Consider the following 17,311-nt stretch of genomic DNA (forward strand, 5'->3'; position numbering starts at 1 on the left):
TGTGGCAGAGTAGTTATGCTTGAGAAGGTTGAAAATTGCTGCAAAAAATCATTCAACTTACTTCAGCACATGCATCAGTGCTACATTTATTTCCTCAAGAAGAATAAAAGTGAATGATGTGTAAACATCCATAATTACACAGTCAGAGATCACGGTTCAACACTGCATCTTAGTTTGGAAGTTACTACTGTCTGGCGTAATTGTACAGCTTGAAATGGAGTGGAAATAGTTGCACTTCTATTGCACATTGATATTCATTATTTAGTATAAAGACACTCACTCAAGCAAAAACGGACAAAGACATGTTTGAGATCATAATTTATTGCAGTTAGCACACAGTTTAGAAATTCACCAAAACACACCAAAAATACAAAACTAAACAGCATTATAAGTTATTCCATTCTCAGGAAAATAAAACATACTGTGATTGTCAAAGCTACATGTAAGTCTAATTCTTAAAACAATGGAAGAATGTCAAACTAATGGGAGGAAACGCAATTTCTCTCCAAGACCACAATAACAAAATTCAAAAGACGTGTTTGAAGTCTTCTTGGACATTGATTGTCTTTTCTGGGTTTAAAGAAAAAAAAAAAAAAAAAAAAAAAAAAAAAAAAAAAAAAAAGTACAACTGAACATAAATCTTTTTAAAAAGATCAACAAACTCTTCAAGTAACTAAGAAAAGATAATGCTCAGAAGGCCATTTTCACAGCTTTTTTGTTTCTGAATGCCACTAGAGCAAATTCACCCAGCAACTGATCAAATCGGTCCAATACGGTCCAGCAGCAAATTAGATTTTCCATTCAATGTCTTGAGCTCCGACATAGGCGGTGTTTACAGTAGTTAAGGCGATCAAATCTTAAACAAGAGTAAAACATAACAAAAACGTTTAAGTTTTCCATGCTACTCTGGTAGACCTTATAAGTGCAAGACAGGGAAACAAAACACTGCAGAATGTCTTCAGACTGTGTGCTGCTTATGAAAAGCACACGTTTGAAACGTCCATTCACGCAATGCTGTTAAGCCCTACGCTCTGCCTCCCTTTTTCAATTTAATCCCACCCCTCCCCATGCATATCAAAGTTTTCCAGTCCTTCGTCATGGACTTGTTCGCTCCAGAGAATCTTTTCAAGAAAGGGAGAAAGGAGCCAACCCATTGTCAGCTTGTGCAGTAGTATTTCTCAAAAATGCTCAGCCAAGAACAAATGCACGCCCAGAGTTTGACATGAAGCGGTTTCTGTGCAATTAGAGGTTCGAGTTTGCAACAACAAAAAAAAAAAACGCATACTGCATATGCACACTTAAGCCAGTGTGTAAACATTTACATTTCTCCTGATGCGTGCATCCAATTAAAACTTGCAGCTTAAAATATGTGTTCATTCGGCAAACAGCTCGAATTTAGTTAAGGACAGCGGAAAAGTAAAAATTACATAATAAACCCAAAAACAAATTAAATAAAACCAGTGCATCTGTCTTACTCTTCATAACACCACGTGGAAAGGTGTTTTTACTTTAGGAAATTAAATAATTTTAAACTCACTCTTAAAGTTATACAATGCAAACAATAAACAAAATATATACTGGTAACTCATGCATGTCTGTAGCCTTAATAAGTACTTATCAAGACCCAACTAAGAGCATCAAAACAACTTGCCAATTTTTGAAACCCCTCCCCAATAATCAATTACAGTGTACAAGAGCGGTGATTCACATTTTTAAACATAGCTTAACACTGCATGAGCAGTGATACCATTTTCATCTCAAGCAAAGCCTTCATATAACATCAAACTGCCAATAAACTCTAGAGTGTATAATAATTTTCCTGTGAGAATTATTCAAGCAGTTGTTATTGGTTTAAATTATCTGCTCACTTTAAAAACGGATAGTCCAGCATTTGTTATTTTTCCCCCCATTTTGGTCTAAAAGCATTCAGGTTTCCAACAGTCTGTTCCAGTCAATTTTATAATGTGTCAAACGTTTTGGGGGGAAAGAAAATGGAAGAAATTCCTAGATTAACAGGATATATAACATTATGAAATCCGACTCACCGTGAAGCAAGAGTACTGCTCAAAGGGTTTTGAACAAAATCTTCTAACTGCCAATTTTATGACTTTGTCAGTGGTTTAAGCAAGAGAATCATTCACTAGTTTTGAAAATCCCTATTCAAAATCCTAAACCAGTCACGCACTTGTGTCTCTTTTTTTTTTTAACCACTTCGCCCAGTAAAATTTTAATCTAAAAGTCCAAATTCAGGTAAATTGATCAATGTTATTCTCACCCCATGACTAGTCTAGCCCTTTGTTAGCAGGCAAGTGCAGTTTTACTAAGGATTCCTTAACCCTATATGTTTTTAAATTATAAGAAATGATGCATCCCATGTAGTCATAAAGACACCATGTTGAGGCATCTATCTTTTCCAAGTTCTTCAGACTGCTGTAATACCATCACGTGAAAACATGAATTAGGCTGACCATGTTTTCCCGTAGGACACTATAAAAGTCACCCTTTCACAAGAGCTGAAACTGCATGGGAATATTTTACTGAAGAACAATTTCTGAACTTTAAAATATTTATCGACAAAATTAAGTTAAATAAATGGAAAAGATCTGCTGCAACATGTGGTCTTCTAGTAACTGAGGTTTTGAGGCACTTGGAGCAGGTACTGTTTTAAAACTAAAAAGAGTAGGAATTGTGAAAAACAATTGACAACCTTTTGACATGCAAAGCTGGCCAAGTCATTTTTCATTGTGTAAAAAGACGTTTCTTGTGTGTATTGTTTGGGAAAATGCTTTTTGTGGTTCCTCGATACTCAGCTAAAGGCAGTTTATCCATGCTGTTCATTCAGTTCTCATAGTTTCACCGATTCAGTGCTTTTGATTAAGTGAAATGTTCATGCAGCCCTAAAGTGCAAAGAAGTAAATATCCTAACTTTCTGGTTATGGAAACAGGACTGCTTTTAGACCGTACCACAAATACATATGATTTATATATATATATATATATTACTTTATATATTTACACAATTTTATTTCCAAAGTTCTTGAGAACTGTCTTCCAAGGTCCAATCTCTGACAGGGGGTAAATTCAGTGCTTCACTCTTAACAGACAAAGAGTTCACCAGCTCGCAGTGAAACTTCCGGATATGCCTATAAAGGTCTCCTGACTGTGTGAACCTGCGCTCACACCATTTACAGGCATGTGGCTTTTCCCGTGTGTGAACTACAGCATGGCGGCTCAGGTTATGAGAGTACTGGAAGCTCTTGCCACATTGAGTGCAAGTGTATGGTTTTTCACCTGAATGAGTCCGCTCATGGCGTTTCAGTGTGTACATGCATGAAAAAGTCTTACCACACAAGGAGCAGGTTGGGACATTGACATCATTTGAAGGCTTGCTACGGATCCCATCCTGCTCTCGAAAGTGCGTGCTTAAATGGATCTGTAAGATGTGGGGGCTAGGAAAGACTTTGTTGCAAAGCGGACACATAAAAATTTGGCCAGCAGGACTAAGAATGTTAGAGACATAAGGGAGTAGACTGTTTTCCATACCTCCATCTACCTGGATTCTCTCATTTTCTGGAGTTATCATTTCATCATCGCTTGTTTTGTCATCCCGATCCAGCTCCCTTAAGACAGAATCTTCCCTGATGGGAGCTAGATGGGCTGCTTCATACAGTACCCGATTATTGATATTCACACTTTCTTTTACTGTACTATGTTCCATGTCATAGTCGTTATTACAAGCATCACTCCCCTCACATGAAGCTTCTTTTTCTACCTTCACATGCACCAGGTTGTTTCTCACCAAGTCCTGTGATGAGAAATAAGAGCTGTTCATGGTTTCAGGTCCTGAAAGGCTTGATTTGACAGACAGGTCTAGTACACAGTCAACATCTGCTGGATCCCTCAAGGAGGTGACAGACCTCTGGGACAAAGACCCTGTTGAGCTACAGGGGCTGGCTACTGTTTTTGCAGCTGCTGTTACGTGTGTCTCAGCCTCCATGCCAGACTGGGGAATGCCTGCGGAGTCCGAGGGCAATCTTATCCACATGTTCCCAGGCTCAGTCGTCAAGTCTCTTTTGATGGGGAGCATACTCAATTTTTCATCTTCTACTTCATCCTCATCACTGGGCAGCTCGCCTGCCGTGTGGCTGCTGCCATCTGAGAGGCTCTCCACTTTGTCTGAACAACTTGAGGTGTCTTCCTCCCTTTTTGTACTGTCTGCCTCGGTAGTGGCTTTCTCCTTCAGCTTCTTTTTGCAGACTTTAACAATGTCATACATGTGGAGATAACTGGCAGCTGCTAGCACATCCTCAATGGGTAGGTCTTTGAACTGGAGTTTCCCTGCATACATAAATTCAAGGAGAAGCGCAAAGGCTGGGGCTGTAACAATGTCGCTGTTCAGATGAACAATGTCCCTTTTGTCTAGCTGATCCTTGTAAAAGAGATGAAAATACATGCTGCATGACGCCAGGACAGCTCGGTGTGCTCGAAAATGGGCATCTCCTACCAAAACAGTTGAATCACAAAGAAAGCCCTGAAGTCTCTGCTCACTCAGGCAGTGCAGCAAATGTCTGCTGTGGTCTGGAAACTCCATGCTGTCTTCATAACCTGCAAAACAGAAACACATGATACTTAACTCTCAAGCATTAAAGCAAGTCTGCACAATTTATTACTTAGTATTGAAAGAGGTTTACAACATTATAATAGAGTCCTAAACTGGAAAACGTGAAATTATTTAACCCAAGACACCAAATTTAACCATTAATCCAAAAACAGGATTCTCTAAAAATCTGCAGGGGAAAGTGGCATCCTGGTCATTAATCTTTAACAATTTGGTTAAAGCTACACTTGTATGACTGGTCCTATAAATATCTAGTAAATCATGACCAATAAACACCTTTCAAAACGTAACATGTCAATTGTGAAATAAAAAATAAATCCATTATTTACAATTTGAAAGAGGTTGTGACATATTTGTAACTATAGATGGCTCCTTTAGGAAGAAATGTACAGCTTCTAAGTACCTTGCGAATGTACCTTCCTTTGGTAGATTTCAATCAAAATAAATTAAGAACCTGAACGTTTAACAAACTTTGAACGCCATGGACAACAAGTATATTATCTACACCACAAGGCAACTGCAGACAAAAAAGCAAGCCGAATGAGATTACGTGTAGTACAAACTCTGCTGAACATCAACGTTTTCTGGTCAAAACCAAAGGGTCACATGCAACTTCACTAAGAATGATCGAGAGCAAAAGTACAGAAGTTACGACGACTAAAATACTTATGGTAAAAGTGGTTTATTCTAGGAGAAAATGCATTAGGAATCAGATTAAGTATTTAGCCTTTCTCTGGTTACAGAAAACGCCACAAAAAATGGTTATATGTTTCTGAGAGTGTCTGAACCAATAACAAACAGTTTTTATACATTTCTGAGAAAGCATATATCGGGCGTGCTATATAATTCTGACATGCCCAATGAGTGCCTTTTTCCTTAGGATGGCGTTTCATACATTGTACACTTGCAAAATCCAAAGGGAAATAAATGGGCTATTCCTTGGCTCATATTTGACAAAACTGCTCACTGTACCTTAAACCACACTCAAACGACCACAAAGTATTCGAGGGAGTGAAGGGCAGAGGAGGTACAGGCAGCCAGATGGTGCAAATGACCAAATAAGATTACTCACTTGCAAAGTTGGTCGTCCACACGAGTCGTCGCAAAATGTACACTTTTCCAAGTTAAGTCTTTACAATTGGATTTGACAGGTTGTTTTCTGGTGACCATGCTGAATCTCTAGAACGCATGGCCTAATAAAGTCTGTAAAGCAACTACCGTTCAAATAAAGCTAGAAGATTTACAATACAATCACTTTAAGTGCCCCACAGCCCACATCAATCCTAATCCTTAAGAGGGCTAAAAATAAAGATTGGAGGGCAGCTCACAAGGTAGCTGTGATCAAATTAGGAGGCTGAAAGGACAGTGAGGGACGAAGAAGGAAGCTTATAAACATCTGATCCAGCTGACTCTGGCCATATGGCAGCTGCTGCCCAGATAAAGAGATTAAGAATAGAGGAGTGCGATTACAGCTGTCTGGCCAATTCAGGCTGCTCGTATCCACGGTCTAAATTAGTCACTTACACAAAAACTCCTTCAAATAATACAGTAAAGCGAGATCTGATAAAACTATGCCTCGGGAGCAACAGCTTTAGCTCGCAAACTATTTTTGGAAAAAAATACAAAATTAGCATGCGTTTCTTAAGGATGGACTGTGAAAATATAAGTAAAATCCGTTTCTCAACTTGCAAACATTTTAATGAAACGGGAAATAAAAATTACTCAAACTAAAATATTAGTTTGAAAGTTTTTCAGTAAAATATGCACAAAAGAAATGCAATCCCATCTTCGTTTAAAGTATATTTAAATTACAACAATGAAATGGGCACGTGTTTCATAAGAGGCGTTTAATACAAGAGCACATGGCGATTAGTTGTAATAAAAGTCTTTCAGCCATCATGTGCAGACATGTCCATTTGCATTAGATGTTAAAAAAAAAAAAAAACAAAAAAAAAACATAGTTTCTCTTAAAACCCAGTTAAAAACTAATGCAAGTGTCACCGAGTTTAACAAACCGCCACAACACACAAACTGCATCCCCAAGCTAGTCTTACCTTTAGTATACATAAACCTGATTAGGTCCACTCCTCTGAGTCGTGCTGGCTCCAGGTCTGTTAGATCGGTATTAAAAAAAAAGGTCGGACTGAGAGACAGATGCAAAGTGGAGATGATGTTAGGAGAGGAATGAGATACCTTCTCCCCACACTGATCTGCACACACTAACTCCCTGTCTGCGCGTTAGAATAAAAGGCTGAGGGATGGCAGGCTGTCAGCTGCTCTGACATCATGTTCAGATGGAAATGCTACCTCCAGCTGTGCTCCTTTTAATGCCATATGCCGCTCCTCTGCGCTGCTGCCACTAGCTCCTTCTTATGAGAACTTTTGTCAGAAAAAAAACAATATTCTTTAAAGTTTCCCCTATTCTAACTTTTCACAACGAAAGTCCTCGATGTTGCGTTTTGAGCGGTATTGGACTTCACTATTTATCAGCGTCTTAAAAGAAAAGAACAGGTTAATGTGAGCATTCGCAAGGCCAGTGATAGAAAAAAATGCAGTTACTGACCAGTCTATTTGCTGTGCTCGAAGAAAGCGCCAGACTCAATTCGTGAGCCTGGATTAAAGAAGTCAGATCGAGCGTGGGCAGCCTCGTGTCATCTTATTGGGGGACTAACCAAATATACCAGTCGCTAACACATCCGACTGGCTTATCCATTAAAGCCTGACCTCCCCCTGGTTGGCCACTGTTTTTTCAAACAACTGTCTGTGTAATTGACTTAGTGTGACCCCGCTGTGAGCAGAGCTTCTAATCCACAATACTAACACCCCACGCCTGGGCACTCCATTAAGGCAGCGCACCGGTGAGAGGCGGAAGGGGGCGCTATAGTTTGAGTCTCTAACCCAGACCAAGGAATCTAAGGTGGGAGCTGTAATTGTATCATCCTCTACCTGGACATTTCAAACGTAATGAGCCACGTGCACCCACTAGCAGATCTGTCTGTATTTCGCGTTCTTTTTAGGCCTACAGTTTGTACTCCTATCTGTGTTGCCAGGGATTAAACTGTAACCAATTACATTGCATGAACATCATCGCTTCATACTGGCTTTCACGACAATGATTAAGAATGTCCGTGAATTCCGGGCCATCATTTACTACAAGACGTGCTATATGCAATCTGCTATTCTATGCGTTGGACTATTTAGATACTCGCATTATATATTTACAGGAAAGTAACTTCAGGTTAGTTTAATTTTTCAACAATGCTGCCTCGCCTGCCATTCCCTAACTTCTTGCAAATCACATGTGCCTTCTGTCGGGGAAAGAAAATTAAGACAGCCACAGCAAGAGGAAGAGGGCATGCACAGCCTCTGGGCGCATGTTGTCTTCCGGGCGGCTGATGAAAGAGTATTGCAAGCGCCTGACACGCATGTGCTCCAAACTCACAAACCGGTAAAGGACCTCAAAGGGTCCTCAGGGGACTGGGAAGGAGGTATATTCCACATTAACCTACACCAGCGGAAAAACACGATGAGTGTGTGCCCTCGGGTACGAGGATTGTAATAGTAATTGTATGGACAGTCATTTGTTTTCTACCGCATACAGTGAATGCATCCTTCCTAAAAGTTTGCGGGACGTCGGGTTTTTCAAGTATTACACCTGCTTCGTTCTTAGCCATTCTCGGCAATCAGCAACGATGATCAACGGATTGGGTGATTATTAACATTATGCGAAAACATTATTTTATCTTCGATCACAAAGTAAATTGTGTGGACCCGCTGAGGATAGCCTTTGTGGGGCAGGTGCACAGCTTTCGGTGGCCAGTGTGCAGGAGGAGGTTCTGGGCCCAAGACAAGAGCAGATCCAGACTCCATAACAACAGGCATAAACTTTCAGGCGTCTGGGCCGCAAAGCACCTGTGCGGGAGGGCGGGGGAGAAGAGGCAGGTGGAAGAGGCACAAGGAAGCCGCGGCGACACAAACAGAAAAGAGAGCCAGGAGTTGGTGGCAGGGCTCGTGCAAGAGTGAAGGGCAACGAAGGCTATACCTCCACATTCAAATAACTCTTACGATAACTAGTGACACTTCTCCCCTTCCCCCTGCTGCGCCCCTACGTTATATTGGGTGGCCCCTTTTCTACGAAGATGTCACAGGTACACACCTGGGCTGAGGACACTGGGGTGCGGTCACGCCATCGGATACAGTGGTGTCCTCGGGCTTCTCTCCTTGCATCTCCTTCCTCGTCTCTCCACGACAGGTTGGGGTCCCAGCCGCTGGAAACCCGAGCGGGTCAGGGACGCGCTGTTCCAGACTCTGCCCCCCTCCCCCTCAGCCACTCTCCATGGCAGCGACGGGCGCCAGCGGCTGGGGGCGCGCGCCGCAGACGGGCCATCCCGAGCGCGCGCGCCGCACAGCAGCTGACTGGGGGCACGCGCCCAGGGACGCCAGTGAACGACTCAGAGGCGGGGGTGGTGGGGTCGAGAGGCGTCCGTTGGCTGCAGCAGACAGATGTTTATTTATTTCTACCCCCTCGGTCACGGCCCCTCCCTCTGGTCTCTATGAGGGCGCCAAGCCAGACCTACTGACTGTGTCATAGCTGTCGCTGCTTCCCACCCCCTCCCCGCTTCCTACCGGCGTCCCCAGTGTTACAACCGCAGCAGGAAGCGCCAGGCCAGGGGTGGGGGGAGGGGGCAAGAGCGATCACTCTCCGGCCTCTCGCTCACCTCCCCCAACCGCAGAAGGTGCCTGGCCGGGAGCGTGACGGACAGCAGCTATCATCTAATCACAAGCAGCTTAGAACGAACAAGGCGGCAACGGGCAAATGCTAGGCGCTAAACTGCCCAATGGAAATCCTGCATGGGCGTGCCAAAGGCTCACAGAACTAGTAGAGTTTGGGCAGGGATTATTAGCCAGCGGGTGTTGTATCGAGCGTGTGAAGCTCAGTTGATCTGTGTTTTTCGTACGCGTTGGAAGGGGACCTTTCAATTTTCCTGGATTTCTGTTTTTTGCCGGCGTTTCGTGAGGCAGAGGTTCTTTTCCGCGCGTGTTTGTAATGCGTTATTAAGTTGCCGTGAAACCCAAACCTGGCCCACGAGTAGTACTGCTTCTTCGCTCGGGTTTCCTAGTTATAACCCTACAGCGGCGGGATTTTGTTACAGTTTAGGTGCGAGTATGGTTTGCGACTGACAGCGTTTGAGCCGTTGCTCTTTGGCAGGGAAGTGATAGTTCAATATGATCTTTAGATCCAGGTGCGTTTCGTTAGATTTAAATCGGAGTCCAGTATTATGAGGCATATGCATTTTATAAATTGTGTGTGAACGCACACTTTAGTTGCGTTGATTCCGAAAGCTGACTGCCGTTTCCCTGCAGTGCCGTAACTATTATTTTAGTCACTGCTTTCCCTAACTTGTTTCCCTTAATATGGTTAGTATCGTTACATGACTGGGTCTTATTTTTTCACTTGCATTTATAATTTTCAGTTGAGGCCATTTTTATGTCCAGGACCACTGGAATTATACGGAGAACCAAAGTATACCGCACAGTTCCCCAAATCATGCAGTAAGTAAAGGCAAATTGTGTGGCATGATGCAGCACATTATGTGACAGTCTTTATTTTGCCATTTTTACACATCGACGCAGTCTAGGCACAAAATTAACCCTAGTACTGCCAATTTAAACCTGTTTAAGATAAAAACATTTTTTTTAAAAAAAATCGGCAGATTATTCAACAGATGATGGATTGTGTGGCAGATCTTTTAGTATGTGGAACTACACTTGCATAATCGCATAAATCCAGTGGCCCTGGTCACGGCTAAGAGTTTAAGCCATGCAATGTGTTGTTCTGGACTTGTTGCCCCTCTTTGCACCCGCTCCCCTCTTCAGTCGATGGCATAGGGTGCCAGCAGCCTCAAGCCGGTGGTATGCAAACTAAGTTTATTAGTCTGAACAAGATAAATATGTACATGTTGTTCATTTGGCCAATATGCATATATACATAATTGTTATAATGAGCACTAGCCGTTGGAGTGTGCTAGTCTGTGATACTCCTGTATTGAAAAACCCAGAGAGAATCCCAAAAGACAAGGCTGCGAAGTCCTGGGCGCCTCCTTTTCCCTCACCATGCTATTTCTCATTCCTCGAGCGTTTTGTTCTACTTTAGTATTTGCATATTGGTGTAACCACGTTCTGGGAAGCGAAGCAGATGGTCATCAGAATCCGAGGGACATAGCTCCTCAAACCTGACAGTTCGCCAGACTTGCGCACTGTCGGCATGAGTTCTGATCACACTCCGCAACAGGTTATTGTAGTGGCTGTAATAGAAATCCAAACTATATAGAAAATGGGGTTAATGAAAAGTCCTATTTACTGAACCACTCGCATGCCTCCAAGCATTACGGTTTTAACGATGCATTTTCCGGGACTGTTCCACTGGAAGAGTTTACAGGAGATCCTCAATGCTTGTAGTCCCTTTTGGCACACCGTAATCTACGTTTTTGTCACATCCTATGCAGTTTTCTAATGATGCTGCCAAAGTCTTTTTCACCTTATCCCATCTCACTAAAGACACTAGGTCTGGCGGACCCCAATCATTTTGAACCGGAGTCCTTGGTTGCAGCAGTATAACATGTTCATTGAACACTTAACACCGTTTTTGATCTGGCCGTTTGACTTTATCACAAAGCTCAGAAGATATAGTCACATACAGTACTGCTGAAACCACCTCTACTATGCCACTAGAAAAGCTCATGGAAATATGCGTAAGCCATTGTCCAGGGAAAAAAAATTACTGAACGAAAAACACATTGCACCTTTAGTGCCTTAAAGTAAGGTATTTTTTTCATTAACTATCCACAGTTGGATGGAAAATGACCATGTCTGATCTGGACAGGCTAAAAACGGGTGTTTCCTGTATACAATGGATCATTTCTTGTTGAAAGTCAAATTAGGCACTCCTGCTGGACCTTTAGAACATTTGGCTGTAATTGATTTAGGAACTTGGGCCTGCTTAATAGACTTACAGTTTGCAGAATTACATGAAATTCCTACGAGAAGGAAAGATAAGCCTGAGTCCATGAAGGGATTCAATGGTACTTTTTAGGTCGAGCGTACAAGCGCTCTGAGGTGTTGTAATCCATATGTGGTCTTTTAACCACGCCCCACCCCTATCACTCGGTTCTTGGGCTGGCCTCTCAAAAATTCTTTGTCATCATTTGTAAATGCTCTACGTTTGTCCCTCCCTGGGGCTGTTTTGTTACAGCCTTGGCCATCGACCCTGTTACATGGATAATTGCTCTTTTTCCGATAAGTTTGACTGCGAGCAAACTTATTTTTCCTTTTGTGGCTTTCCTTTGTGTTTATGGCAGACGTGGCACTTTTTGAATCAGCTCGCTTGTGTCAGCTGATTTAATTTAATTTTCAATTTATGTAGGAAGAAAAGTCCAGTTAGGAATTTACAATGATAATAGCTCTAACTCGAGCAGACGCAAGACCCACTGTGTTGCAAACGCTTGTTTTATCTATTGGGAAGTATGCAAAGGATCAACAAATCGAGTATTAGCAACATATTTTGGAAATTGTGAGAACATTTGTTTGAACTTGACACCCCTACTTTTTACATTGTAATGGAAACATCATGGCTATGCCAACATAATCCAGATATTAATTACATTTCATCAAGTATACATTTCACTTCAGATTTTCATAAAAATCACTACTTCCAGGGGGTTTCTGTTCATTGAGTCATCCCCTGGAGGGATATTCTATTTTAACTCAAGAGGTTTAAGACCAATTCCTGAAATAAATGCTTATTATTAGGATGTGTTCAGTGAAAAAGGTCCGGGTTGCTTAATCCTTCACTGGGCATATGATTTCTCAATTGAGGTAGTACTGAGTGTTTACGATTCCACATTGCCAAGTATATGGCTTGACTAGAAATCAATCTGATTTTCTTAACATTTGTTGAGGAAACCCTAGTCAAATGATTCATACAACCTTCTCTTTTTATGGCATGACCACCTTTTATTTTTCTGTTTCAAAATCAAACGATGACCTAGAACCTTGTGTGGCTTTGAGAACTAAATGTAATTACCATAAGAAGATATATTATGCCTGATTTCTGTACTCTTAGATCATGTTTGTACAAAAAACGTGTTCACATAGCTGAATTTGAGAATAACAAAAAAATGACCTCCCTTAAAGCAGGTGACTAAAGGAAAAGCCTTTTCAATCCTACATACGGGCATTTGGAGATTTAGTTGTGCCATTCGATACTTGTAATGGTCTAGCTACTTTTCAATGTTTAGTAAATTTATATTTTTCGTGTTATCTTAGGCATTTGTCTGCTGCAAAAGAGATTCTCTAGAGAAAAAAATCACAAATTATTTGATCAACAAGAATGCCATCTTATTGGACATGCACTGTAATTCAGCCAACAATATTATTTCAGATAGTGCTGTACAATTCCTTTCGTATCTATCCATCAAAGCATTTCAGCATCTCTAAATATAATACAGCATGTTCTGCAATGCAGTCTAGAACATTTATTTAATCAATGAAAAAATGTATCTAGTCATAGAGAGTCCAGATACACTATCCTTGTTTCTTAGTTATTTGATGCATGGGCATCCACTTTTCGATTTCACAATGTGGTCCAGCCTCTTGGTCACCCAGCAACAGGTCCTGAAGGTATATAAACGCCCAAGAGTTGTCATTTAATATCCATATGGTATATATCCTTTATGTTTGTAGAAGTATGTTTTTGTGCTTCTGTGGTCATGTGTTGACACGTTTCGGCCTATTTGTAATGGCCTCCTTAGGACAATAACAAGTTGAAGTGCCAGCACGTTAACTAAAACAAACGATAAAATAACTATTACCATAAAGTTAAAGATGTATTAAATTATTAATAAAACATGCTAGATACCCATGATGTGCTCCCCTGCTAAAAAAAAAAAAAAAAAAACGTGTTTCAAGTCAATATATATATTCTATATGAATATCACCCCCTCTCCACCAATAGTGATGATGTGACTTGGGACACCAGTCTCCAAAACCTATTGACAAATGTGCAGCCAGGTACTAGAGCATGTGCAAACCAAATGCACAGAAGGGACTCACCTGCACACCAATCGTGTAGTATCTAAAGGGAGACCAGCTGTGCTTTACACAGAATTACACGTACCTTGTACAACCGACACAAGATACCACTGGTGGACCACTTTAACCCCTTCACTGCCAGGCCTTTTCCCCTCAAGTGCCAGGCCTTTTCTTTTTGGCTATTTGGGGCAGTTTGCGCTTAGGACCTCATAACTTTTTGTCCCCATAAGCCACCCACGCCAAATTTGTGTCCTCTTTTTTCCAACATCCTAGAGATTTTAGAGGTACCCAGACTTTGTGGGTTCCCCTGAAGGAGACCAAGAAATTAGCCAAAATACAGTGAAAATGTAGTTTAAAAAAAGAAATGGGAAAAAGGGCTGCAGAAGAAGGCTTGTGTTTTTTTCCCTGAAAATGGCATCAACAAAGGGGCTGCAGTGCTAAAGTCACCAGCTTCCCAGCTTTCAGGAACAGATGGATTTGAATCAGAAAACCCAATTTTCAACACAATTTTGGCATTTTACTGTGACATACCCCATTTTTATTATTTTTTGTGCTTTCAGCCTCCTTCCAGTTAGTGACAGAAATGAGTATGAAACCAATGCTGGATCCCAGAAAGCTAAACATATCTGAAAAGTAGACACAATTCTGAATTCAGCAGGGGGTAATTTGTGTAGCTCCTACAAGGTTATCCTACAGAAAATAACAGCTGAAATAAAAACATATTGAAATTGAGGTAAAAAAACAGCCATTTATTTCAACGTTTTACTCTGTAACTTTTTCCTGCAATGTCAGATTTTTTAAATCAATATACCATTAAATCTGCTGGACTCTTCTGGTTGCGGGGATATATAGAGCTTGTAGGTTCATCAAGAACCCTAGGTACCAAGAGCCAATAAATAAGCTGCACCTTGCAATGGGTTTTCATTTTATACCGGGTATACAGCAATACATTTCCTGAAGTACAAAGAGTGAAAGATAGGTATACAGAAAACCTTTGTATTTCCAAAATGAGCACAAGGTAAGGTGTTGAGAAGCAGTGGTTATTTGCACATCTCTGAATTCCGGGGTGCCCATACTAGCATGTGAATTTCAGGGCATTTCTCAAATAGACATCTTTTTTTACACAGTGTCTTGCATTTGGAAGGAAAAAATGTAGAGCAAGACTTGTTCTGCTATTCTGTGTTCCCCCACATCTCCCGATAACAATGGTACCTCACTTGCGTGGGTAGGCCTAATGCTTGCGACAGGAAACACAACATGGGTACATCACATTTTCACATTGAAATCTGACGTGTTTTTTGCAAAGTGCCTAGCTGTAGATTTTGGCCTCTAGCTCAGCCGGCACCTAGGGAAACCTACCAAACCTGCGCATATTTGAAAACTAGACACCTCAGAGAATCCAAGATGGGGTCACTTGTGGGGCTGTCACCAGGTTCTGTTAACCCTGAATCCTAAGCAAACCTCAAAATTTGGCTAAAAAACAAATTTCCCTCACATTTCGGTGACATAAAGTTCTGGAATATGAGAGGACCCACAAATTTCCTTCCAACCAGCGTTCCCCCCAAGTCTCCTGACAAAAATGGTACCTCACTTGTGTGGGTAGGCCTAGCACCCGCGAAAGGAAAAGCCCCAAAACACAACGTGGACACCTCACATTCTTCCAAAGAAAGCACCTGTTTTTTGCAAAGTGCCTAGCCGTGGATTTTGTTCTCTAGCTTAGCCGGCACAAGGGAAACCTACTAAACCTGTGCATATTTGAAAACTAGACACCAAGGGTATTCCAAGATGGGGTGACTTGTGGGGCTCTCACCAGGTTCTGATACCCAGAATCCTTTGCAAACCTCAACATTTGGCTAAACAAACACTTTTTCCTCACATTTCGGTGACACAAAGTTCTTGAATCTGAGAGGAGCCCCAAATTTCCTTCGACCCAGCGTTCCCCCAAGTCTCCCGATAAAAATGGCACCTCATTTGTGTTGGTAGGCCCAGCGCCCGCAACAGGAAATGCCCCAAAACACTATCTGGACACATCAAATTTATCAAATCCTAAACTGCCTGTTTTTGTGGGGGTGGGCGAGAGGGAGAGGGTACCTGCGTTTTTTGTCCTGGGCTCAGCAGCCATCTAGGGAAGCCTACCAAACACAGACATTTCTGAAAACTAGACACCCGAGGGAATCCAGGGAGGTGTGACTTGCGTGGATCCCCCAATGTTTTCTTACCCAGAATCGTCAGCAAACTTAAAATTTAGCTAAAAAAATCAAATTTTCCCACATTTCTCTGTGGGATCACTGCACAGGGACAAATTTCCTACCACCCAATGTTCCCCTCCGTCTCCCGGTAAAAATGATACCTCCCTTGTGTAGGTGGGCCAAGTGCCTGTGACAGGGAAGACCCAAATACATGATGAAATTGAGGGGAACCAAAGCGGGTCCAAAAGGGTAGTTTGAAAAAAAACATTTTTAGGCTGACAAGTGCAGCAGAATTTTTATCGGTATAGATGAGACAATGCTGGGTGGTAGGAACTTTGTGGATTCCTGCAGATTCTGGAAGGTTCCATTATAAAAATGTGAGCAAAATGTGTGATTTCCAGCAAAGATGGAGGTTTGCAGGGCATTATGGGTAAGAAAATGGTGCGGGGTGCATGTGATGGACACCACCCTGGAATCACCCAGATGTTTAGTTTTCAGATGTGTCTAGATCTTGTGGATTTTTCTACATGGCAGCGTCCCAAAGTCCAAAAAGTGCAGCCCTCACCATTCCAAGGGGGACGATTTTGAGAGTTAGCCAAGCTCACATGGCCCAAATGTAAAACTAAAACCCAAAATAATCAAATGAGCTCTTGTGTGCCAAGGGATAAGATGTTTTAGTTTGCAGGGGGAGAGCTGAAAGACTGTTACCCCCTTCAGTTTGGGTGGGGGCATAACCAGGCCTATACTGGTTGGTAGCCACCACCCCACTATTTTATACATTTTCTAAATTCCCTGGCATCTAGTATGCTTTCTGCCCCCCCCCCCTCGGTGAGTGGATCCAGGGTAATTGCGCCATCTGCCCACCGGTGGGAAGAACAACTCTGGCCCCATTTATTTGGGGTGGGGGGATCGCCATACCCCCACCCTCTTATTTTGGAAAAAAAAATCTTCCCTGGTCTCTGGTGGGCTTTCTGCCCCCCCGGGGGCAGATGGGCCTCCCACATATAGGCTGGTCGGGCAGATATGGCCAACAATAATGTCCCCCCCCCCATGGGGAGTGACCCGTGCCCAAGGGGCTGTCCCCCCAAACAAAAGACATGCATACACACACACACCAATCCCTAGTGGCGTAGTGGTTTCTGTCCCCCCGGGGGCTGATCGGCCTAATAAAAATAGGCCAATCTGAAATGGCCCAAAGACAATTTGCCCCCAAGGGGAGCGTCCCTTGCCTAAGGGGTCGCTCTCTCCCCATATATATATTAAAAAAGTAAACATAAAAACATATATATCCCTGGTTTCTGGGGGTTTCTGCCCCCCCTGATCTGTCCCCAGGGGTGGCAGAAATGGCCTAAAAATAAATTGCCCCCCTGAGGAGCGGCCCTTGCCCAAGGGGCCGCTCCTCTTATGCGCAAGT

At 42.3% G+C, this 17,311-nt stretch overlaps 1 protein-coding gene across 3 annotated transcripts; it reads right to left on the minus strand.

Moving 5' to 3' along the window:
- Positions 1-303: 303 nt before the first annotated feature.
- On the minus strand, positions 304-9,353 carry ZBTB18 (zinc finger and BTB domain containing 18). Of its 3 annotated transcripts, none has more exons than XM_069234460.1 (2): positions 8,775-9,353; positions 304-4,605 (listed from the first exon to the last, which is right to left on the minus strand). In XM_069234460.1, exon 2 carries the CDS (start codon positions 4,589-4,591, stop codon positions 3,023-3,025), a length of 1,569 nt encoding a protein of 522 aa, XP_069090561.1. In that variant the 5' UTR covers positions 4,592-4,605; positions 8,775-9,353; the 3' UTR covers positions 304-3,022. The 3 variants fall into 3 exon arrangements, with proteins under 3 accessions (XP_069090561.1, XP_069090562.1, XP_069090560.1); XM_069234461.1 differs by lacking the exon at positions 8,775-9,353 and adding an exon at positions 7,182-8,736; XM_069234459.1 differs by lacking the exon at positions 8,775-9,353 and adding an exon at positions 6,673-7,146.
- Positions 9,354-17,311: the final 7,958 nt, after the last annotated feature.

This window comes from Pleurodeles waltl, chromosome 5 (genome assembly GCF_031143425.1).
Source record: "Pleurodeles waltl isolate 20211129_DDA chromosome 5, aPleWal1.hap1.20221129, whole genome shotgun sequence".
NCBI classification, from domain to species: Eukaryota; Metazoa; Chordata; class Amphibia; order Caudata; family Salamandridae; genus Pleurodeles; species Pleurodeles waltl.